Here is a 27,437-nt window from a genome sequence, read left to right on the forward strand (position 1 = left end):
GCTGGGAGGGAAGCAGTCAAATGCATAGTTATTGTTTTGGGAGATGATAAATTTTTCCTTGTAAATCATCTCTCTGTTATGTATTATTATATTTGTTATTTTGAATTTATAATGTAAGCATTTCAGTGTATTCCTCTTTGTTGGATTTTGTGCTTGTGTCCGGATGAGACTTATAGGTGGTCTCAAACTAAGTACTTTGATAGTGTGGTCTTGGAATCTACATCTGATCCCTATTTGTTCCCAATTCCCCTTTGTCTTACTCTCTCTCTTGGGTGCTTTAATTGTAATTCTAGAACTTTCGACTATCCCATTTTCTTCCTTTTTACTGGCGCTGATATAACCTAAATGTGTTGCAAGGGCAGTAAAACCCTTAAAAACAAACAAAAACAAACCTAAATGTGTTGCATGCACCGTAAAACCCTTAAAAACAAAAACAAAAACATCATTTGCTTTTATCATGGCTTCAATGTTTTATTTTCTCATAAAATGTACATCTTAGCATGTCTCTTATTTTTGTTGTTGGCTGAGGAAGGGTTTTGAGTCTGAAACTTTCCTTGTGTGGTGTTTATTGCTATCTTAATTTTCTTTGCAATAATACACAATATATGTATATTTTTCGTTCAATCAGGCCAACAAGAAGAAAAAGAAATCTGACTTCATCCCATACAGAGATTCAGTGTTAACTTGGCTGCTAAGAGAAAATTTGGGTGAGAATTGTTTTCAATTATATTTTATAATATTAAAAAAACAACAAATTGAGATTCTTATACAACGCAATATTCACTAAACGTGCTCAAAGTGCTTTTTAAGGGCCCAACAGCAACACTTAACATGTAGGATGGGACATGCGGCCATGATGCCTGTTAGGCAATATCACAATTTTTTCGGACAGACACAATGCTGTTAACAGCCAGATACTCATTTTACACCTGAGTACAGTGAGAGAATGTGAGTAAAGAGCCTTTTCCAAGGATTCAACTATGCGCCGAGCAAGACTCGAACCCAGGACCTTCCGATCCGAAAGCAAGTGTCCTTATAAGCATGAACAGAATCATTACAACAACCACAGCTACCAATATAACACAATCGACATTGCCAACACTACTGCAACCACTGCCACATGATGATATTTATTTATTATTTAAAAAAAGAAAGAAGTTGAAAAAGAATGGATAAGCAATCTTCATACTATACTATACCACAGGTTTAATTACATTATTTTTGTAGTTTTACCTCATAGAACATATTTACCCTAATTTAAATTTTAAAAATAATTCTGGATTTTCATATTTTAAATGTTGTTGATAATATGATAGAGTAATTTTTTTTTTTAATATTTATTTTTTAATGATATATATTGCATGTCATGTATATCATGTGCCTAGAGCTATATTGTATGGGACAGGTGCTGTATGAATAAATAACATTATTATTATTATTATTATTATTATTATTATTATTATTATTATTATTATTATTATTATTATTTTATTATTATTATTATTATTATTATTATTATTGTTATTATTATTATTATTATTATTATTATTATATTATTATTATTATTATTTATTATTATTATTATTATTATTATTATTATTTATTATTATTATTATTATTTTTATTATTGTCACTTCTGGCACTTAGCCGACGATATTTGATGCCTTGGAAACATGGGAAATAGAGTTGAGATAAATAAAAAAAAGTGACTTGCAATCTCAATTATTTCACTTCTTACCTGATTATCACTGGGTGGGGATCCTGACCTCCCATAGTGGGCAGGGAGGTACATACTGTGTCTTCTATCCCCTTATATCTGTTTTCCAACATGCTTTCTGTCTTTGTCATGTAATGAGATTACTTGGTTTTGTCTTGGCCCTGGCCGGAGTCCTATCTGGGAGGGAAACAGTCAAATGCATAGATATTTTTTTCCTTGTAAATCATCTCTCTGTCATGTTTTATCATATTTATTTTTAATGTATAATGTAAGCATTTGAGTGTATTCCTCCTTGTTGGATTTTGTGCTTGTGTCCGGATGAGACTTGTAGGTGATTTCAAACTAAGTACATTGGTGGTGTGCTCTTGGAATCTACATCTGTTCCCTATTTGAACCAATTCCCCTTTGTCTTACCTTTTCTTGGGTACTTTAATTGTAATTCTAGACCTTTTTACTATCCCATTTTCTTCCTTTTTACTGGCGCTGATATAACCTAAATGTGTTGCAAGCGCCGTAAAACCCTTAAAAACAAAAACACCTGATTATCAAATCTGCATTGCTTCATTTCTTGATGGCTTTTTTACATAATGGGGATTGTGCTGGGACAATTCTAATTATTTTTATATCTACACTTTTCAGGTGGTAACTCAAAGACAGCCATGGTGGCAGCTCTTAGTCCTGCTGACATCAACTATGATGAAACGTTGAGCACCCTCAGGTATGTATACCAAATTTTAAAATTAAAATGTTCATAATAAAACAAATCTAGGGGTGCTTAAATGAGAATGAAATGTGTAGTAAAACAAAGGGAATGAAAACAACTCTTATAAAATATACAAAACAAAGTAAACAACGTTTCGGCCTTTGGCCTTCATCAGGTAAACAAGAAAAGGAAATATGTTATATTACATTGGCATTATTGGTAAAAATATGTGAGTGTGTGTGTGTGTGTGTGTGTGTGTGCGCGTGCGTGTGTGTGTGTGTGTGTGTGCATGCAAGGGAAAGAGAGAGAGAGGGGAATAAAGTCTGCATTCCATCTTCGAATTCTCGTAATTCACTATGTTTAGTTGATCTAAATCCAAAAGCTTCTTTGTCTTTTATGGCTTGGTCAGGGTTTAAAGAAGAAAAAAAGCTATCTAATGTTTCTAATAGATTTTTCTGTTTTGTTGATTAAGCATTTTAGGTATTGTTTGTTAGTCAGTATTGGTATGTTCTTTGTTGATTATTCAAAGTTAGTACTTACGGGCTTCATAATTTCTGGTTGATAAAATGCTCAACAGGACAGTAGAACTGGACACCACATCAAAGTGAAACGCCTTCATCACACTCAAGATCATCAACCAAACTTCCGTAATAACATTCAATGTCGACTCATTAACCCATGCAAATCCCAAATTGAAATAATAAGTACAAATATCTCAGACAGAATCAACAACATAATCATCAAGAAAACCACACTCAATTGTAAGATCACCTAAGAGGCGTCATGTCTCATTCTACACGTTACATGTTGCTGTTGGTCAGGGACCCCTTGTAAAGTGCTTTGAGCATGTTTAGTGGATATTGCGCTATATAAAAGCTCAAGTTTAAGTTTGTTGATGGTATTGGTGGTTTGAGCTACCATGACACCAATTAAGGAAAAAAAGAAAAAAGAAAAAAAATATGAATCAATGAGAAGTCCTCACCCAGGTGTGGTGTAAGGGCATCGATGGCTCAAAAGTATGATTTCACTTCCTCCAACAAAAATCAAGCAATGGTATTGGTGGTCAGTGATTACACAGGTGACAATGATCACAAATCTTTGGCTCAGGGTGTTGTATCCTTAGGTGAGGCACTTTACGTACATAACCACACTCGACTTAGGTAGTAATGATTACCTGGCCATAGGCAGTAATATTCAGTACAACACTAATATAACAGCCAATTTGCACTGTGTGAAATAGAAAATTTCGTTCCACATGGCCTGATGGCTAGATACATTAATTGCTTTGATTAAGATGAATCTGGGAATTGCACTATATCAATTGTCACATTTATTTTGATTGGGTTTTGCAATGGGTTTTGAAATACTAGCTCTCAGAATTCTTCACTAATAATAAAAAAATATTGCTATATTTTAGATATGCTGACCGTGCCAAACAGATCATGTGCAAGGCTGTCGTTAATGAAGATCCTAATGCTAGACTCATCAGAGAACTCAAGGAAGAGGTCGCCAAATTGAAGGAGATTTTGACTCATGAAGGAATCGAATTGAATGAAGGTAAGAGTTTGATTATTTTGTTGTAATATAATAATAATAAATAATAATAATAATAATAATAATAATAATAATAAATAATAATAATGATAATGATAATAAAAATGATAATAATAACAATAATAATAATAATAATAATAATAATAATATATATATAATAATAATAATAATAATAATAATAATAAAATAATATAATATAATAAAAATGATAATATAATAAATAATAATAATAATAATAAAATAATAATAATAATAATAATAATAATAATAATAATAATAATAATAAATAATAATAATAATAATAATAATAATAATAATAATAATAATAATAATAATAATAATAATAATAATAATAATAATAATAATAATAAAAATAATAATAAAAATGATAATAATAATAATAACAATAATAATAATAAAAATGATAATAATAATAATAACAATAATAATAATAATAATAATAATAATAAAAATGATAATAATAAAAATGATAATAATAATAATAAAAATGATAATGATAATGAAAATGATAATAATAATAACAATAATAATAATAATAATAATAATAATAATAATAATAATAATAATAATAATAATAATAATAATAATCAAAATGATAATAATAATCAAAATGATAATAATAATAATAACAATAATAATAATAATAATAATAATAATAATAATAATAATAATAATAATAATAATAATAATAATAATAATAATAATAATAATAATAATAATAATAATAATAATAATAATAATAATAATAAATAAAAATGATAATAATAATAAAAATGATAATAATAATAACAATAATAAAATGATAATAATAATAATAATAATAATAATAATAATAATAATAATAATGAGATAATAATAATAATAATAATAATAATAATAATAATAATAATGATGAAGATGATGAAGATGATGATGATGATGATGATGATAATGATGATGATGATGATGATAATGATCATAATGATGATGATGATGATGAGGATGATAATGATAATAGCGTGGTTACACTGAAGAATTCATTGGATGTGATAGAGTGAAGGCTTTCCATTTATGAATAAGATCTCTGGGCTATTTATCGATTGAAATGTTTACATTAAAAAAAAAGATCTTTTGTTTTTAAACATTAAAAAAAATTTATAACAAGTGTGGTTTAGACAAACATACACACACACACACACACACACACACACACACACACACACACACACACACACACTACGACTAAAAGACACTATCTCTTCTTGATCATTTGATAATATAACACTGCGTAGCCAATTATGATATAACACTGAGTAGCCAAACATAATATAACACTGCGTAGCAATATAGCACCGCGTAGCCAATCATAATATAACACTGCCTGAAATGTCTATCATTTCTGGAATATCAAGGATTTTATCTAGCGTAATCACTAGAATCAAAGAAACAGTACAAACACTTCCTGTATTCTCAATTGATATTTTCAGTCCCAGGCATAGATCAAAGAATTGCTTTAGAAAATAACCTTTGTTCCTTTTTAACATTTTTAAACATTATTATTTTCTTTTTTCATTTACTCACAAATGGAAACCAGATGATTTTGGCTAAACCCTCCCCTCTATCAAAAGACAAAGTCAATTATTAGATGTATAGTTTAAAAAGAATATTTTAATAAAGATATTTTACCTCATTAAAATTCCTTGATTCAGGCCAGTCTATTCAGGAGATAATGGAGACCCGTGGACGATTCAGATCTAGAAAAGAATCAGTGACTCTGGAGGGTGGTGATGATGCCATGGAAAGACTCAAAGAGTCTGAGAAACTCATTGCTGAGTTAAACTTGTCGTGGGAAGAAAAGCTGAGGAAAACAGAACAAGTCAGAAAAGAAAGGTAATTAAATTTTTTTATTATTATTGCTATTTTGTTAAATAATAGTAACACTATAATAAATTCTTCTTATTTAATAATGATAATAATATTAATAATAATAATAATCACATCACCATCCCTACCACAATTACTACTACCACCACCACAACATCACCATCCCTACCATCACTACTACTACTACTAAACAAACCACCACCACCACATCACCAACCTACCTCCACTACTACAACCGTCCCTAATACAACTACTATAACCACCACATTAGATTTTGAGAATTTTGAAAAAAAAAAACAATAGCTAGCCGAATATGGCAAGGTGATTGCTTAAACTTAGCACAATTAATAGTTCAATTCAAAGCATTGATATCTAGCAATAAAGGAAGGATGAACTTTAAGCCGTTAACATTGAACAGCAATTACAATTGAGATTCCACTAGCGGATAGTGTTCAAGAAATTCGTTTAATCTTGATTTAAAAAATCACTGAAACTCTGATTTCAAACTGGAATTGCTACGGGAACCCTGTTTCTTATCCTCACGAATATGCATTGTCAATTGCAGAGAGGCTGTTTTGGCTGAGATGGGTGTTGCTTTGAAGGAAGATGGCGGCACCATTGGAGTCTTCTCACCCAAAAAAGTAAGTCAAAATTTTATATTTGTCAACTCTTATGAAAAGACAACTTTGAAATTTGACTCAGTGGTAAATTCAGTAGAGTCTGTAATGCATCTTTAAAGGTTTCAATATTTCTCAAAACTTGATACCAGAAATAAGTTATTCCATAAGCAGAGGATAATGGGGAAAAAATGTGATGAATTTGTAACACAGAATGTTGAATTGGGAAAAAAATGTGATGAATTTGTAACACAGAATGTTGAATAATAAATGCAACGTTTTAAATGTTTTCTTTTGAGAATTGGATTGGAAGAATTATCTCATTTAAGATATTCATTACTATTCATTAAAAAAAATGATGTTGACCATCCCCTCTGCTGGTATCCCTCAGAGTAAATTTGATAAAACAAGGTATATTTGAATTTGATTTTAGGATTGATTTATTTTGATTTTGATAGTCTTTTAAAATAATGTTTATATCTACTTATGTGAAAGCGTTTTTTGTGTGTTTGTGTGTTTGCGTATGATCAGCAATAATGTTGCGATTAACCAAAGTTGCGATTAACCGAAGTTGAGTTTCCGGTCCATGATTGCAACATTTTCTCTCTGAGTTAACACTGGCCTCGGACTGTCCATCGCTCAGTATCTTTGGTCAATTTCAGAAAAAATTATGAGACGCTGTTTTCAAGTAATTGTGATTTGATCACTGATCATTTTCATACCATTTACATTAAACTCAAACCATTTGTTGTGAACATTTTTCGTAGTCCATCGCAGACTGAGTAATTTAATTGAAACAAAAGTCATATGGTAGCCCCGTAAAGATTTTGACAAGCTAAAGCAGTTTTGATGCAAGCCGACATCTTATTCAGATTGTATTAGCTTTCACTCTTTTGTTCTCAACATTTATACGAGTCAAAGAGATTAGCCATGATGAGACACAATGCGCTCTCACCAAACCCATTTGTCACAATGCACAGTTTGTCAATCCCAAAACAAAGGATATCGGTCAGTCTCTCCTTACAACTGTCATTGTCTTCCTGTTGTCTAGACCCTGCCCAGACTCCTTGCCTCCTATCTAATGGTCACAGGTGACCTCAAAAACCCATACTGCAAAGCGCCCGCCCTCTTTTGTGTCCAACAGAGTGGTGACACACTACTCTAGCATTAAACCCTGGCTACTCCTGATTAATCATGAGATTTTGTTTGATTGATTTCTTGAATTTGCCACTTTTTGAGGTCGAAAATTTGCTGCAAATAACCAAAGTTTGTTGCAATTAACCAGTGACTTTTATATAGAATTAATTTTGTTCCTAAGGAAATTTTGCACTTAATCGAAAGTTGTGACTAACTGAGTTGCGATTATCCGGAGTGGACTGTGCTAGTAGTAGTAGTAGTAGTAGGAGGAGGAGGAGGAGGAGGAGGAGGAGGAGGAGGAGGAGGAGGCGGAAGAAGAGTAGTAGTAGTTGTAGTAGTAGTAGTAGTAGTAGTAGTAGTAGTAGTAGTAGTAGCAGTAGCAGCAGCAGTAGTAGTAGTAGTAGTAGTAGTAGTAGTAGTGCAGAGAGCCCAAGGGAGTGGTAATAGACTGTTAATAAATAAATCTCTTAATAATTGAAATGGGATGATGATAAAAAGAACCACCTCAAAGATAATTATAGAAAGCTCCAACTGTCTGTGTCTTTTCACATAGTGTACTGTCCTAGCACTAGTATGTTGTTTGTCTTTGAAGCAAAGGTATCATGTACTGAGATTATGGGAAAAAAGAAAAGAAAAGATCTTTAAACTTGAAATGGGATGATAAAGAAACATCCCATCGATGAGTATAGAGAGCTCGACAGCCATTGTCTGTTTTCTAGTTAAAGAACCATTATGTTTAGTTCATTCAATATAAGAACTTTTTGTTTTTACAGACTCCCCATCTTGTAAACCTGAATGAAGACCCTCTCATGTCCGAATGTCTCCTGTATTATATCAAAGAAGGGACCACTAGGTAAGCATAATAGACATCCCAAGAAATAAGTGCAGCCATACAAAAGCTCAATAACAACAAATCGCCAGGTTTAGATGGTGCTAGAGCAGAAGAACTAAAATGTCTTGATGACGAAGGCATGCAAATACTGGCTGATATGTATAATAAGATATTTAAGACAAAACAACAAGTTCTCAATCTTGGAAGTGGAAAACTCATTCTGCTGAACAAACCAAATAAGAAAGGTCCTTTAGAAAATTTGCAACCAATCGTTTTATTATCCACGCTAAGAAAGGTTTGAAGCACAATCACGATCAACAGAATTAGAGAAAAGGTAGAGGAATATCTTTCACTGTCACAACACAGGTTTATAAGAGATAGAAGCACTGCGGACATAGTGTGGGCCCATCGATGGCTGAAAGCCAGAATGGAAAATATATAAGAAAGAATTGACCATAGTTGGAATCAATATAATTTCGACACCATGTATAGAACCAAGCTGTCACAACAATCCTGGACTCATCCTTGGACAAAGATCATATGAAGCTCATAAGATACCTGTTATCAAATACTACATTACAATTTGAATCTGGCAGAGAATTAACAACAACATTAACCTCAATGGGATCCCCTCAAGGAGATAACTTGAGTCCAATTCTGTTCATGATAAACCACCGAATCGGCCATGTAATATTTAGCTTCATGGTAATTCATCCTGCAGCCTTAATTTTGTAATCAGAATGTGATATTTAAAAAAGATCATTTGTATACAGTCACTGTGTCTGACGACACCACATGAGATTGCTTTCATACTCAGGCCAAACACATCTCATGAATCATTTTTAAAGTTAATGTATATTAAAGCAATTCTGACAGCACAACTTTTGTTTCTTTTCAGGGTCGGTCTCCAAGAAACTGACAAAGTCAATGATGTTCAATTGAGTGGACAGAATATCCTGGATGAGCACTGTGTTTTTGACAACAAAGATGGTAAATTGCTTATGTCTTTGCTTTGTTAATTCATTTTTGAATTTGAGTGGTAATACCAATAACTCTTGATTTTAAAAAAATGTCTTTTTGCTTTCCTACTTTTGATTTGCCTTTTCAAACAATTTATTTCTAAGGGTCCGATCTGTATTTATGACAAGTTTGGTTTCATTCATTCATTCATCCCATAATCGGCAGGGGAAACACGGGATGCAGCTCTCACCACTTTCCGCCATTCTTCTGTATAGTTGATCTTCTCCAAGAGTTCTTCCATCTTCATTCCTGCCCATTCCTTGATATTGCCCATCCAAACTTTCCTTTGTCTCTCTCTTCTTCTTTCTCGTTCAAGGGTGCCTTCCATCACCGTTCTATACAAACCTTCATGCCTCACATCGTGGCCAAACCTTGACAGTTTCCTCCTCCTAACTGTGGTGATGAGGGCTTCCTGTCGTCCTGTACAATCTTGCACCTCTTCCAGTCCATCTTTATAAATGCAGAATCGAGTCGAAGTTTTAAAAAACCTAGAATTGTGGCAAACAATTCCAGTCAGCATTCAATTAAAATGAGAATTCAATGCGACATGTGCGAACAAACAACCTGATGCCATATTACAGTTCGAGGATATCATAATCACAACAAACAGTGTCAATAGCTTGTTACAAAACCTTGACCCCTCAATACATGCATTGAAAGAGCTCGCATCCAAACTGGCTCCAGTGATTACAATGCAGGTCATGATGCAGAGGTCTGGCAGAATCACACCCACGCTTCATGAATACTAGTCTGGCAGAGCTGTTCTGGACAATCTGAAGATGTCTCAGATTATTACACATATTCCAAATTATTCCAAACTATTCCAAATAAATGTCAAATACATCTCAATTGCTGCAAACAAACAAACATTGACATTGACAGACATGTTGATGACCGTTAGTCAACGTTTTAGTTTATAAAGCTTTTTAAAATTAATTTCTTTGGTATAAATTTCCTTCTGATTTTAGGTGTAGTGACTGTGATCCCCTGTGACGGTGCTATGTGTTTTGTGAATGGTAGGCAGGTGACCAGTGCCACTGTCCTCAAGACGGGTGCCAGAGTCATTCTGGGTAAACATCACGTCTTTCGGTTTAACCATCCACAACAAGGTAGGCAGACATTTTATTTTGGTTTGTTTCAAGGGGGCAGTGTGGCTCAGTGGTAAGGTCTTTGCTTCGTACCCGAAAGGTACCGAGTTCGATCACCCACCACTGTGCTGTGTGGCCTTGTGAAGTCACCTCGCCCTAGCTCAATTTGTGGCGCTGCACTGCGGCTGACGCCTGGGTTATTCCAGTCTTCCTTTGGAATAGACCCTAGAGAAAAATTCCCCCTGTGGGCTGAATAAAGGGAATTTTATTTTATTTTATTTTTATTCTACAAGGGTACATTGAACATTAATGGAGGGTAGACTTTTGGGTTGTAATTTGGCCCCAAGTTTGATGAAATTTGGAAGACAGCATTACAGCCAAAGCTCTCGACAGCATTACAGCCAAAGCTCTCGACAGCATATTGCTTTTTATGAAATTCAGACTTTATTTGGCTTGGTCATTTCAAAAAGGCTACCTTAATGAAGGTCAGTCAAAAATCAAAGATCTGTGTGTGTAAAAGATTTTCTAATTTTGAATGAAAAATACCAGCAAATATTAACCAATAAAAAAAATACACTTTTGAATTATCAGCTTTGGAATTAAACATTGTTTGCAGGTGGGTCGATGGTATAGAAAACTGATTTAATGTAGAAGCAGATATTCAACTTCATTGGAAAACTAAGAAGATCAGGAAAATCCTGAAAGCAAGTGTGATTCTCCCTGATGAATTAGCCTGAGGAAACTTTATGACCTCAGACGCACACTGTTAGAAATAAAATGCTTCAGAATGATAGTTACAGTGTCTGACCTGATTTGAAAATTAGCGAAGTACTTTTCACTACAAGAATGCCCATTTGCATTTGGGTGCATTGAAAAGGAGACTATATGTGTCCTTCTATTGATTGTCACAATTTACTCTTATTGTGTCTTCTTTGCCAGTGAAATAAATTCAGTTTTTCTTTGTAATTAATGCTATATTGTCCCATTTTTATTCTGCAGCCCGTCAGAGCAGAGCCCTGATGAGTGAGTCAATGGCGATGATGACTGACTCCATCACCATGATGAGTGATTCGATGATGGAATCCACTGACATGCCCATCAGTAAGTTAAACTTTTACATGCACGGTTCCATTTTATTCTAACCTAATAGCGTAGTAACAGTAAAGTGATTTGGGTTATATTGAAATCTGCATTGTCACTGCTGTCTTGTTTGACAAGATCTAGATCTACAGTTGGAATCCGAGAAAGAAACCTCGATTCACCAAGTTAAGCTAACTTGTGTTGGGAACATTTTGGTTGTGTAGTGGTTCAGGCTGATGTTACTACAACAGATGTTTTATTTTTACAATGACATGATCATATTGAGGCTGAGAAAGAAAATAAAGATTTTGGACAATGACATTGCAAGACAAGATGTCACAGATCATGAGAAGATAGTTCACTCATCTCTGTTGCTAAACTTAAAACCATGAAAGATAAAATGAAAAAAAAGATACCAAAAAAGTGGTTCCCCTTAGCCGTATGGCAATGGAATCAGTTAACCCCATTTTTTATAGTGTTAAAAAGATAGTAACAGTTGCTTTCTATCCATTCCATATGATTTTGGTCCATCTGTAACTATTTTCCGTCACATCTAACAGACAAAAAATAAACGTTGAGCCGTTAGCAATACAATACATATTTATCAGGTATACACTCAACTTGTTACCTGTAAGTTTTGCATTTGACTCCGTTTGTGGGCAGTGCAAAGTTCTTTGGAAAAGACTCTTTACTCACATATTCTCATCATGCTCAGGTCTTAAATAGGTACCTTTCCAGTAGCAGCATTTTTCCGTCGAAAAAAAACATAAATATAATAGTTCCTTGCAGACATTATGTCCCAACCTATATGTTTAGTGTTGTTGTTGGTGTTGAACCCTTTGTAAAGTGCTTTGAACATTTAGTCGTAAAAGTTTACAAAGTAAATAATGTCTTTTTGATACAGCTGAACCAGTGGACTGGACTTTTGCCCAACTGGAGTTGCTAGAGAAACAAGGCATTGATCTACGCACAGAGATGGAAAGCAGGCTGATGGTGTTAGAGGAACAGTACAGGAAAGAGAAAGAAGAGGCGGATTTATTATTCCAACAGCAAAGACAGGTCTGTGGGATAGATTCAAATGAATATTATTCGTGAATTAATCAAGTGTTGGAAACTATTGCAATAGGCTCAAACTTTTTTTATCAGATTGTGGGAAAGTTTTGGATTTGGCATATAAGTTAATAAATTTTGAAAATTTAAACACATAACAAGGAAAGAAAAACTCAAAACATGATAAATCCGGGCACTGTTTCCATATGACATGACCTTTCTTCTTTTCTTATTGGCAAATTTTGGTCAGAACCACCAGACATGTTTTGTTAGCTGCATGGATACGGGTGAAAGGAATTAACGAATAAATAAATTATTTTTGAAAGCATTGAAATTGAAAAAAAAAATCATGAGCACAATTTCTATAATTAGTTTCATAAAGTAAATGAAGCAAATACCAAACGAATGTATAAGAAGTATAATGGCCAGACTTAATGTATGAAATTTTGGTTGAACATCCATGGGCATCCCATCTTTGTTTGGATCCCTACCATGGGACATGTATAGGATGCTGGACATGTATAGGGAGCTGGACATGTATAGGGAGCTGGACATGTATAGGGAGCTGGATGTGTATAGGAGCTGGACATGAATAGGAGCTGGACATGTATAGGGAGCTGGACATGTATAGGGAGCTGGACATGTATAGGGAGCTGGATGTGTATAGGAGCTGGACATGAATAGGAGCTGGACATGTATAGGGAGCTGGACATGTAATAGGGAGCTGGATGTGTATAGGAAGCTGGACATGAATAGGAGCTGGACATGTATAGGGAGCTAGATGTTTTTAGATTTCTTTCTTTTTCTTTTACAATGAATAATAAGGGTGCCTTATAAGTTTATAACTCAATGATTGAGTAAAATTACGTTTTCCACATCACCAAGAGGGTATGATAAGCACCATATTATAATGGGTTAAAGCTGACATTGTTTTACAATTTTGATCAAAAGAAATCGAATGACTAGGTTATTACTTACATGTATTCTATATATTTCAGCCTATCCGTATTAGGTTGCATTATTCAATTTTTATGCCATTTTTTTCACAGACCTCCTCTGTGTTGTATTTCCATTTAATTATTCAAAATATATTTCTATTTTTAGTTTTTCAAAAAGTTGCTTTTAAATTTGGAAATTCATATATTTGTAATCTATTATTGATTGATGACCAATTTCTTGAATGGTTTGAATTTCATTTTATTTACATCTACATCCGTTTTTTGTTTTAGGACTATGAGAATCGTATCCAGTCTCTCCAAGAACAAGTCGAGAGACATTCTATGATTTCAAGCGTAGCTACAACACATATGTTTGATGAAGAAGAGGAGGAAGAAGAAGGTCAATAATTTTGGTTTTGTTATACATTGTGCTACCGATATTTTAAATTGATCATTAGATTATGCTGCTTCTGTCAACCATGCAATATACAGGCCTGTAAATCTTCCGTCTATTGTCGGATTTCTGACAGTAGGATTTTGCTCTATAAGTGCTAAAAAAAAAATAAAAATAAAAGATAATACTAAAAATAAAATTCGTAACGCCAAAGAACAGAACCAATAACAAAGAAAATAAAAGACTTATTTCGTTCCTCGAAAAAATTAGATTTTATTCCGTTTCAAATGCCGACTTAAAAAAACAAAACAAAAAAACTTTTTATTTGTCGCATCAAAGATAAAACATGCAGTCTATCAGTTAGCTATAATATTATCATGCCACCTACACGCGCCGCTAGCCGTGGATGTATTCACTGCTTGGCTACTGTGCCACAGCCAGCGAGAGAGAGGTCCCGAAGTTCGCGCGAGTCGTCTTCACACACACACACACACACCTAGTCAGTAAATAACGCACACACAGAAGTGTGTCGAACCAGACCGGAAGGTTTCTCTCTATTTTGCTACCGACACACATGCATATCTCCGGTTCTTATTTCTCAGTCTCTATATTTCTTTGGTTCAGTCCCGATGTGAGACGGAAAATAAAATAATGCGAAATAATTATTTTTCTTCGAAATATATATTCTTCTTGGAAAGCTCTCACACCACCACACAACTTCTTCTTCTTCTTCTTCTTCTTCTTCTTCTTCTTTCTTCTTCTTCTTCTTTCTTCTTCTCTTCTTCTTCTTCATCTTCTTCTTCTTCTTTTCTTCTTCTTCTCTCTTCTTCTTCTTCTTCTTCTTCTTCTTCTTCCTTCTTCTTCTTCTTCTTCTTCTTCTTCTTCTTCTTCTTCTTCTTCTTCTTCTTCTTCCTTCTTCTTCTTCTTTCTTCTTCTTCTTCTTCTTCTTCTTCTTCTTCTTCTTCTTCTTCTTCTTCTTCTTCTTCTTCTTCTTCTTCTTCTTCTTCTTCTTCTTTTTTTCTTCTTTCTTCTTCTTCTTCTTCTTCTTCTTCTTCTTCTTCTTCTTCTTCTATAAAAATTAATCCAAATAAAGAAAAGAATCAGCGTAAACATTTAACACAAACAGGAGCGAAGATACACAGCACTAGACGTCTAGATACACATCCTTCAAAAGGGTAGGAATTGTTCTCTTCCTTTCATTTTACAACTAACTCAGACCTGGGACCTCAAATAATTGGGATTTTTTTTTTGATACCATAAAATAAGGTAGGTAGGTAGGCATCCTTCTGTCTCAAGAGACGATGGTTTGCGCCCTGTATGGCTTTAGTCTCATCAGTCCTGTTGAGAGCAACGACGGGTGTGACTCAGCAGACCAATCCTTGCATGGCAGTCTCTACCGCAGTTGTTGCACACGTAGTTTGACTGTGTGTTTGGTATTTGGATCTGCTGCCTCTCTTTCCTCCTTGTTCTCCTCTCCTCAAACTTCATCTTTCTCCTCTCCTCACCCCTTTTCACTCCCTCCATCACCGCATATCTCCAGCCGCTGCGGTCGTCAGCAAGCGACTCTCAGGTGTTTGAGTCGATGCCTGTCAATTTCATGTCTTGTTTGCAGACATCATAGAAGCGCAGAGCTGGACGGCCAGTTGGTCGCCGTCCAGAAGCTAGTTCACCGTTCATGATGTCTTTGGGTATGCGTCCATCGTCCATCCTGTGTACGTGACCAAGCCATCGCTGCAAGGTCTGGGCTGGACGTCCCGCTTGCTGAAAGGAAATTGATGTGCCTGTCTGACAGAGATTATTGCATATGGCCTCTCATGCATTATTGTGTCCATAACAGCACCCTCCCGTGGTGTTCCCTGTTTCTACTGAGTTTGTTATAAAATAAGGACCTCGTTATAAATAAGTAGGGGAAAGTGACATGATTTGACTAGTCAATTGACGTGTCATATCTGTGTTGTGTCCATATTTTTGTCCTGTTGTGTTTCGCGTGTTCAAAAAGTTCCGACAATTTTTTCACCAACCATTTACAGGCCTGAATATAGTCTTTCCTTTTCATTCAACTTAAATCTCTTGCCTTATAGTTCATCATATTTTCTTTTCGTTTGATTTTTTCACTCTTTTTTTATCTTCTGTAAGTTATGAGATGATACATTGTTTGCAATTTTATGTTCTTACTTATTTGAATAGTAATTTGAATGAATAGCTGACAAAGCACCTGGAATGAATTAATTGTATATTATATATGAGAAGACAAACTCATAAACATTTTAAAAGATAAATGATTTAGTAGTGTTGAGATATTCTATCTTTTTAAAAAATAAGCCTGTAATAGCGAGACTGCATTTCTTTCAATTTATAATTTCGTACTTTATTTACTTGATTACAACTGTTGATCATATTGTTTTCAAAAAGAGCAGTAACTGTTTATTTACTTGATTACAACTGTTGATCATATTGTTTTCAAAAAGAGCAGTAACTGCAATATGATTCAGGCATTAGGGGGTCCGATAGCTCAGTTGGTAGAGCACTCGCTTCACGCCCAAAGGGACCAAGATCGATCCCGAGTGCAGTCAACATTTTTTTCTGAATTCCCCCCACCCCCTGTCCACCCAGCAGTGAATGGATAGCTGAGTCTGTTAGGCTTGGCATAAAGTACTTTGCGATAGACTAGTGTCCTATCCAAAGGATAGCAAGTAATTGCTATTGTCCATTTCACGCTATAGAAACTGGGATAAATTCCGGCTCCATGAGCCCAATGGCTCTAAGGACTACTTTTTTTTTTTAGTCTGTATTACATCCTTACATATATGTGATGAAACCAAATGCCTTTTCAGAGGTTCCATGGACAGAAAGAGAGAAAGACTTGGCTGTGTGGGCCTTCAGAAAATGGAAGTATCACCAGTTCACCTCACTCAGGGTATGAGAATTTGGGAAATAGAAATTTAGTTTAAAATGTTATTTGTTCATTACTTGATTCCCTTTTCCAGACCAGAAAAAACGGCATATTGGATTGAGAAGTGATGGGCACAGTTTTAGAGATCTCTTTCTCTCTGACTCCAGTTCTATATTTATGAGATTCTATCACAACGTTTAACTTTTAAAAATATCCAGTCTCTTTTGATTTTACTTGCACAATGCAGTGATGCCAAAACTCCGGTCTGGAGCAAAAAATTCCGGGCTCCGGGCAACTTCCGTCAAATTCCGGTGAGGTCAATTTGTTCCAAGGATTCCCCCCCCCCCCTTCCAACCACCACATCATCATCATTACCACTAGTATTACAACCATCATCACCACCACTACTACTGCAACCACCACCACATCATCATCACTACCACTACTACTACAACCACCAGCTTCACATCATCACTACCACTACTACTACAACCACCACTACCACATCATCTTCACGATCTCTACTACTACAACCACCACCACATCATCATCACTACTACTACAACCACCACCACTACATCGTCATTACCACTACTACTACAACCACCACCACCACATCATCATTACCACTACTACTACAACCACCACCACCACTACTACTGCAACCACCACCACATCATCATCACTACCACTACTACTACAACCACCAGCTTCACATCATCACTACCACTACTACTACAACCACCACCACCACCACATCATCACTACCACTACTACTACAACCACCACAACCACATCATCATTACCGCTACTACTACAACCACCACCACCACCACCATATCATCACTACCACTACTACTACAACCACCACCACCACATCATCATTACCACTTCTACTGCAACCACCACTACCACATCATCACTACCACTACTACTACAACCACCACAACCACATCATCACTACCACTACTACTACAACCACCACCACCACCATATCATCATCATCATCACTACTACTACTACTGCTAATGCTACTACTATACTACAACAACAACCACTACAATATCATCATCACTACCACTACTACTACAACCACCAGCACCACATCATCATCACGACCAGTACTACTACAACCACCACCACTACATTATCATCACTACCACGACTACTACTACAACCACCACCATATCATCATTACCATTACTACTACAACCACCACTACCACATCATCATCACTACCATGTGTACTACAACCACCACCACCACCACCACATCAACATCACTACCACCACCACATCATTATCATCACGACCACAACTACTACTATACCACCACCACCACCACCACATCATCACTACAACTACTACTTCAACCAGCACCACCACCACATCATCATCACTACAACTACTACTTCAACCAGCACCACCACCACCACATCATCGCTACAACTACTACTTCAACCAGCACCACCACCACCACATCATCACTACAACTACTACTTCAACCAGCACCACCACCACATCATCATCACTACAACTACTACTTCAACCAGCACCACCACCACATCATCACTACAACAACTACTTCAACCAGCACCACCACCACATCATCATCACTACAACTACTACTTCAACCACCACCACCACCACATCATCATCACTACAACTACTACTTCAACCAGCACCACCACCACATCATCATCACTACAACTACTACTTCAACCACCACCACCACCACATCATCATCACTACAACTACTACTTCAACCAGCACCACCACCATATCATCATCACTACAACTACTACTTCAACCAGCACCACCACCAAATCATCATCACTACAACTACTACTTCAACCAGCACCACCACCACATCATCATCACTACAACTACTACTTCAACCACCACCACCACCATATCATCATCACTACAACTACTACTTCAACCACCACCACCACCACATCATCATCACTACAACTACTACTTCAACCACCACCACCACCACATCATCATCACTACAACTACTACTTCAACCACCACCACCACCACATCATCATCACTACCACTTCAACCAGCACCACCACCATATCATCATCACTACCACTACTACCTCAACCACCATCACCACCATATCATCATCACTACCACTACAACTACAACATCAACCACTATCACATCTTCATCATCTCTACCACTATTACTACAACCACCAACACCACATCATCCTCACTACCACCAGTACTACAATCTCTACCGTTAGGTTTTGGCGCTTTACTTCATTTGAAATAAGGAAACTTTGGGATTGTATTTGGCAATGTGTTTATATATCATAATATAATTCTAATCAGTTGTCTATTTAGAACTATACAATATGTAAACACAATGCCAAATATCATTCCAATTCCTTTTTTTTGTGCGCGGAAATTCCTCTTTCGGCATTGAAATTCCTACGAGTGGTGGCTGAAACTCCTGTGAACGAAATTCAAAGTTGGCATCTCTGCACAATGACAATTTTTATGCTTAAAGATTTTCTGTCTGCAGAAGTAACTTTTCTGCTTAATAATTTTTCAGATCTAATAATTATCTGATTCACTGCCTCAAACTGGTTTTATGTCGGAGTGAATTCGATGCTGGAAACTAAATATAAATTCTCAGTACTCACATTTTCTCACCATACTCTTACAGGCATCATGTCTCATATACATATTAAGTGTTGCTTGTATTGTAAAAGGCTTTGAGCCTATTTAGTGAATAATATTCTCTATAAATACTCCTTTTTAAAGATTGAGGTTAGTGGATGATAGTTTTTAAGCTTCCCCAAAAAATCTTTCATTACTCTGATCCTTTTGAGTACAAATTCAATTTCCATCACTATATTTGTTCTGACCTAATACAATATTGTTGTGTTCTGTTGTATTAATATGAAATAAAATTGTTGTGTTCAGTTGTATATTGATAGTAAATAAAATCGGACCACAACATCATGATGTTATTATTCATCAATGTTTATTCCTCACATCAGGATGATTTGTGGGGCAATGCTATCTTCCTCAAGGAAGCAAATGCAATCAGTGTGGAACTCAATAAGAAGGTAAAGTTAATTGAAAAGGTAATATATAAAATTGCTGATAATATATAGCCATTTCACAGTTTTAGTTAATTGAAAAAGTAATATATAAAATTGCTGATAACATATAGCCATATCACAGTCTTGAACAGGCAATCTTTTAGCACTCTACCTGCGCTGTGGTCTGGAGGTCATTCACTCTTATCAATTTCCCTGCCACTGCAACGGGTTATTTCCCGTGATACTTGAATATTTCTTACTGACATCTGGTTGATTTACCATTGCTTTTGTACGACATTTGATGCTCAGTACTGACCACTCCGCAGCTGCGGGGCTATAGGGCAGTACTGACCAATGAGTACTAGTGCCTGTTCGTCAGTACTGACTATATCCCTGTTCTCTTTTCAATTGGTGGCTTGCCATAAAGTTAAATCGATATTCAAGGGATTTTGAGGTACTATGACTATCAAAGAATGTCAAAGTAAATAAACTGAATAATTTAGCACTGACAAAAGGAGTATTCGTCATCGGTGATGAACAAGCACTAGGGTACATTGTCAGTGCTGACCAATAGGTGCTTGCACCCAGTTTTCAGTACTGACCAACAGGTGCTAGTACCCATTGATTAGGTCTGACCGATAGCCTAAGCCTTCTTTTTTTTTAAATCTGATTTTTTTTATTGACAGGTCCAGTTCCAATTTGTCCTTTTGACCAACACACTGTACTCTCCACTGCCGGCTGACTTGTTACCATCCAGTGACAAGGAAGTTTCCCATCCATTTCCCAAGACAGTGGTAGCTGTAGAAGTACAGGATACAAAGAATGGAGCAACTCATTACTGGAGCTTGGAAAAACTGAGGTGGGTCAAGCAAACTGCAAAAGTATTTAGTCCTTTCTTCATTTTTTGTCTTCATTTTCCTGTCCATTAAATTTCCCACTCAGTCATGTGACAAGAATGTAAACTCCTGATGGAATTTTCCAACTTGGAATTGGACAAAGTTTTATAGTTTATAATGTTGACAAATATCAGACATTTTGAACAATACATAGAATATACAAAGATTATTTCTTCTTCCTTTTCATCGTGGTAGTAGCCTCTTAAATAGAGGATCCAGACTACAGTTCATGTTTATGAATTTCATGACACACACACACACACACAAACCCCCACACACACACAAACATTCAAAATACACGCCATGATCATTTCATCATGTGGTATTATCCCCACGCCTCCAAGACTGTTGTAAAATCTTGATTGTTTTTAGTTTCTATAAACTCCTGAGGTAGTTCATTCCATAAACAAACAGCGGAGGGCAAGAAAGAGTGTAGGCGTGTCTCTGTTCTTGCTGTTTGAATCGATAATTTGTTGTCCTGTCATGTTAGTCTGTGTTTTCGTTTTATGTTTGGGAGATTGAGGCTGGTGTTGCCTGCATTAATTTTTTGGAAGGTACATATCTTGTTTTTTTTTTTTCGAAGATGTTGCATTTTTCCAGACCTCGGCTTTCTGTGGGTTTTGTTACGCTATTGTAATGTGAGCATTTATTAGTTATTCTCCTTGCAGCTCTATTTTGTACCATTTCGATCTTGTTGATATGAGTTTTGGTGTAGGGATCCCATACTATGCTTGCATTTTGAGGATGGGTTTTACTATAGTTATATAGGCGAGTGTTTGAGTTTTGACAGGACAGCCACTCAGGTTTCATGTTTAAAAAAGTGCTTGTTATATTTGAGGTTTGTGATTTCCATCTCAGGTTATGGGTAATATTTAGTCCAAGATATCTAGAAGATTTGACAAATTTTTCGCCATGAAGGTGGTACTCCTAGTTTACAGGGGTTTTTTTGTTTGATAGTCAGAGCATTGCATTTGCTCACATTGAAGCTCAAAAGCCATGATTTCTCCCATGCTCCCAGTTTTGCCAAGTCCTTGTTTAGTTTGATGCTATCTTCAGTTGAATAGCTGTGCAGTGTCATCTGCGAATAGACGAACTTTGGATGTTTAACCATCAGGATGGCTGTTAATGAAAACAAGAAAAAGCAAAGGACCTAGAACCAATCCTTGGGGGACTCCCGAGGTTACCTGGCGTATATCAGAGCCATTTCTAAAAACTAATTGTTGGGTTCTGTCGCTCAGAAATGATTCTATCCATTTCAGTGTCTGATAAATTATTCCAGTGTTTTGGATCTTGTAGCTTATCAAAAGCTTTCTTGAAATCAAGGAGTATCAAGTCTGTTTGTCCACCTTTGTCAAGTTCCAGTGAGGCGCCATCAACCATGGAGACAAATTGTGTTTCAGCGATGTATATTTCTTATTTGAAACTTCTATTCGTGCCATAAGGCCTATCGAGCCAAGATTATCCCTGCTTGTCTGTCATAAATGACCTTTCACCAGATTTAGACATAAGGGTCAGAAAAAAACCTCGATTCATTCTCTATCTCTTTTCACAGTCAACATTTTCAGAAGCTATTCAGTTACCTTTTTGGGGAAAAAAAGAACTAACTGTTTAGTGTCTTTCCATTGAGATACATGGCATTTAAAGCTGTCTTTGCATTGCAGTGATAGGCAATACAAATTTAGAATCTGAGATCACTACATAGCCAGACCTATAATTCATTGGATCCCATAGTGTAAATGTTGCTGCTCGAAGCTCGAAATAAATGTAAATGTGAAATTGAACGCCACTACCACATTATCTCATTTATCTGTAGTGCTTCTTTCATCCTGTTTTGTTGATAAAGGGGAAACCCAAAACGTCCATATTATCTGTTTTCATATATTAAATTGAAGCTTACATTCAATTTCACATTATTATTTATTTCATTGGATCCTATCGGATTACAGAAATGCTTATCTGGAACTATTGTTTTCATTTTTCATTCTTCATATTTTTAAAATCATGTACACTAGAATTTGTTGCTCTTTGAGAACTGTTCAACTCTCCACTGACAAAACCCACCTTTTTTTCCATTTTGGACAGAAAACTATTAAGATGGCCACCAACTTGTCAAAAAAAAACAAACATTTAGGAAGTATTGGTGTAACAGGTTTGAGGTCAAATTATTTGATTGAAGTAAAAGTTTTCTGATCAAAATGAGAATGGCCGTGCTAGAATTACATAATTTAAAATTTTAAAAATACAAATTGTCACCAATTTTTATTTCAATGTCATTCAAATGAATGCTGTGATTTTTTAAATTATTTTTTTATTACTCCAATGATATTTTTCTTCATCTGTCTCTTTTTATTCGAGAGTTTTATTATTTTTCTTCTTAAAGTCTTGATCATTTTTTTTTCAAACTATCCATGATTCTCCCCTTTTTGTGATCTGTCCCTGCTCTTTGTTGGAATGAGCAAGAAGTGCACAGAGGAAAAACGATTTAAGATTGACAATTTGAAGACAAAAGTAGAAATTGTAATCTTAATAAATTGCTGCTTAATTCTGATTCATAAAGTATTAATATTATTTCCCTTTTCTACCTTGCATACATTACATTTCTTCTCATATGTTTATCAATTGTTATTGCAACAGTATACACATTTTAAATAAACACTCTTATTTCTCCCTGCCTATCCTATCTCTCTTAACCCATTTGATTCAACAGAGAGAGGTCAGTTCAGTGCGCTTTTACATTTCTGTATTTAAACGTTTTTCTCCAAGTTCTATACTTATATAAAATTATGGTTTCTTTAAAAGAGTTATATTTCTTTGAATAGCATTACAGTGCCTCTTTCCTTCTTTAGTTCTGTGTTAAAATGATTTTCTAAGTTGGGAATGGACAGATGGTTTTATTTTTGTTTAATTTGCATGACACATTTGTATGGGTAACAAACCACTCATTAAATTGCAGCTGACTGTAACATGAGAAAATCAATATAATTTATACATAACAATGAATAATGCCAGAATATTTTGTATAACAATTTTTATTTTGTCAATAAAATGAACTTGTTTAAAAAAAAAAGAATGGTTTAAAGTGTATTCATAAAAGACTGTACATAGTTTATTTTATTTTCAAATATCTAAATTAATTAATTTTTCTGAAAGCCTGTTTATAGTGGGTAAGGTGCTATTTAAGAACTTTCTGTTATCATTTTATAGTCACCTTTTGTACAACACTTATTACTGTTCAATTTTAAATTAACTCATTGTGATTTTTTAAATTTGAAAATTGTGAGGAAATCTCAATCCTATGCTTTACATTCTCCAATGCCTATGAATGTTTCTAAAGGTACAAGTGTGTAAAAGGAATGTTAATATGTTACACCAATGTGGTTTTGAAGTTTGTTGCAACGTATTTTTGTTTCAATGCTAACACTCTGGCTTACAGTGGGACTATGTGGTTGTTATGCTTTCCAGTCATAATGGAACAAGTAGATTGCCCAATCAGTCTGAATGACATGTGGGAAATACCGACTAGAACAGGATTATGATACATACAAATAATGTTCATGACCAACTCATTAGTGTCTCTCTCTCTCTCTCTCTCTCTCTCTCTCTCTCTCTCTCTCTCTCTCTCTCTCTCTCTCTCTCTCTCTCTCTCTTGTTCCCTCCCATTCTCTCAAATACATTCTTGTTTACATATACACAACAATTTTCTTGCAAACACTCACGCCAAATTACACACTTATACAAACACTTTTCAACAAAAATAATACCTCTTCATCTTTTTTGAGATGTTGGATATAGTATGATTTAGCATAAATTAAGAATTGATTTTTTTAAAAATCAAGGCCCTCTTTTTTTTCAAATAATGTCCATAAAATATAATACATGATTTGGTTTTAAACCCTTTTGTCTCTCTTTTTTTTTTTACACGCCTACATTAGACATCGGCTTACGCTGATGAGAGAAATTTATAATGAAGACCTGTCACCTGACACCCCAGAGGCCAAGCAGGACATTTTCCATTGCCTGTCCGCTTGTGGCCAGCAAAATGTATTTAACTTCCGCACTCTCATTCCGCAAAGGTCAGGGAAATTTTGAATGTGCATCGGTGTCTTTTCATTTTTCCTTCATTTTTTGTGTATACCAAAAGGCCTTCATATTTTGCTCTTGTCTTTATTTGTTTTTTGTTGCTTTCTTATTTATTTATTTTTAACTGGTAAAATCTGTGAATATCTTTAATGTGATTTTTCTTCCTGAATTGAAAAAAAAAATAGAATTGTGTTTAGCATATATATTTTATCAATCTTATTTGTAGAGTGTTTAGGTACACATTCTTTCCTCATTGTTAGATGAAAGCACCTTCTTCGATTTTTTTTTCTGTACCATAAAATATGGAGGATTCAGTTCTATTATTTTCTGGTTTTGATTACCCGTGGTGAAATATTTGATGTGTCATTTGTGTATGAACACATTATCAACTGTACTGTGCTTCTTTTTTTATCACAATTGAAATGGTGTGTCTCTCAAATGGTTTTGTTTTCTTCTTTGGACCTCATTTGCTCAGCTCAGCTCAGGCCATAACGTAATGTCACCGTGTAATGTCATAGCCATTCGGCCATCATGACCTCCTTCCAATCCACTATTTTAATCTTCACAGGATCAAACTCTCTCTCTCTCTCTCTCTCTCTCTCTCTCTCTCTCTCTCTCTCTCTCTCTCTCTCTCTCTCTCTCTCTCTCTTTCTCTCTCGTTATCCAGGGGTGTCATTATTCTGGGGTAAAATTATGTCATTACCCAGGGGTGTCATTGTTCCAGGGTTTTCATGGGAGAGTGGTGACACCCAGGAATATATCTATGTGATACTCAGGCCAGTGCCTGTGATGAGGCAGGTCCCAACCACGTTAAAATATGTATTTTTTCCTGCTGACAAAGGTTTAACTAGTTACACTTTCACTCTCCCATGTGTTTTGTCATTGTTTTTTTATCATAAACAGTGCTCAGCAGACTTGTCACAGGCTAATTTAAAGACATGAAAGTGATAAATTAAGGAGCAGATATAAGATAAAGATCTGAAAAGATATTTCCGGCACTGTTTCAAACACCTTTTTTCAGTTCTTTATTTTTAAAGACAAAGCTGTGTCGCTGTTTAAATATATTGAGCCAACCATTGCTCGTTTGAAAAGCCACCACTTCAAGCTTGTCTGCAATAGTTTCTGCTTGCTCACAGATAATAGGGCCAGAATTTGGTGTGTTTTTTGGCTGTGCTGATGACGATGATAATGATGAATTAAAGAAGAAAAATAGTTCGCCCTTTTCATCACAGTGTAGCTCGTTTAATTCGAGTTTAACAAAAAACTTAATGAAACAAATTTGTTTTGTAATGCAATTTCATGTGAACTCAAGAAATTTAGAAGGCAATTTTAATGTTGCCAGTCATTTTCGCTCTTTTTTTTCCAAATTACATTTATTTATGGAACAAACTGACTACTAGTCCCAAGATTTAACCGTTTGGAATATGGAATGGAGACTATTAGGAAAGCACCTGAACTTTTCTTTCTTTCTTTATTTATAAAAAAATGTATGAATTGTCACCATCAATGGCAAATTTCAATGTGACAATGAGTCAATTTACATGAAGTTTAAAAGAAGAAGGAGAGGAGGAGGAGGATGAGGCTTGTTCATTTTAAGTCCATTTGAGAATGGAATATGATATGGGACAAAGCCTATAAACTGGGTTAACAAGAAACAATACCATTATCTCTAAAGAATTGAAAGCAGCACCTTTTGAGCCAAAGGCATTTGACTTACCTCTCGGCCACGGTTTGCCTGGGACATTCCTTTGTTTATTTTGATACATTTCATTTTATTATCCCTCTTTACATTGCATGTTTTAAAAAAATCCATATAGCTCTATCCGTTTTGTCGATTGTGCTCTCCCTTTTGTTATTTCCCATACTTTGAAAGGGATCTCGTGAACATATTTGAATAGTCAGTTTCAATTGGGTTTGTTTTTTTTTTGGTTTATTATTTCTTATGTTTATTGTGAGAATAATTTTATTTGGAAGAAATCACTCAAGTAGAGACTAAAGATTGGTGATTCAGAGATCAGAATGAGATAATAGTGTTTACATTTTCTCAATGGAGTTAGGCTTTGCAATTCTTTTCAACATGTTGTAAGTCTTATTAATCAAGACCAACAGGAAATTTCAGGTAAGAAGTGAATACTATATTTACCATATTTTGTACTGTACTTAAATATTGGGAAAAGGAACACTTTGTCTATAAAAAAAAAGGCAAGATTTACAGCACAAATCAGTGGGTTATCAGAGTAATCACCCCCTGCCATTTACTCGAAATGGAACTTTGTCTTACGACTATATTTCTTAGCTAAGATAATTAATAAAGTGAAGTTATTGTTGTCGTACTGCAATAGCAATATGTATGCATTAGTAAGATGGTCTATGTTTGCACATTGCTATCATTTTCACTTTTTTTGAAGTTAATAATCATTGCGTGTCATGGTTTTAATATATATATACATTGTCTGTGTTTTATCAAATATACAAGTCGGTATAATTTTTT

The 27,437-nt window shown here is 35.0% G+C and overlaps 1 protein-coding gene across 1 annotated transcript in view; it reads left to right on the plus strand.

The window, feature by feature from the left end:
- Window positions 1-27,437, plus strand: part of LOC144971402 (kinesin-like protein unc-104) — a gene marked incomplete in the record, with an annotated part of 118,171 nt that overhangs the window by 50,412 nt on the left and 40,322 nt on the right. Inside the window, 15 exon segments of the mRNA XM_078912245.1 lie at window positions 629-707; window positions 2,357-2,435; window positions 3,838-3,977; window positions 5,684-5,864; window positions 6,424-6,499; window positions 8,386-8,465; window positions 9,343-9,434; window positions 10,433-10,573; window positions 11,552-11,653; window positions 12,537-12,691; window positions 13,912-14,020; window positions 16,849-16,931; window positions 19,926-19,994; window positions 20,657-20,829; window positions 24,799-24,939. Coding sequence (XP_078768371.1) covers window positions 629-707; window positions 2,357-2,435; window positions 3,838-3,977; window positions 5,684-5,864; window positions 6,424-6,499; window positions 8,386-8,465; window positions 9,343-9,434; window positions 10,433-10,573; window positions 11,552-11,653; window positions 12,537-12,691; window positions 13,912-14,020; window positions 16,849-16,931; window positions 19,926-19,994; window positions 20,657-20,829; window positions 24,799-24,939 — 1,700 coding nt within the window.

The sequence above is a fragment of the Berghia stephanieae genome, chromosome 4 (genome assembly GCF_034508935.2).
Source record: "Berghia stephanieae isolate SIO BIC M18660-M18661 chromosome 4, UCSD_Bste_1.3, whole genome shotgun sequence".
Classification (NCBI taxonomy): domain Eukaryota; kingdom Metazoa; phylum Mollusca; class Gastropoda; order Nudibranchia; family Aeolidiidae; genus Berghia; species Berghia stephanieae.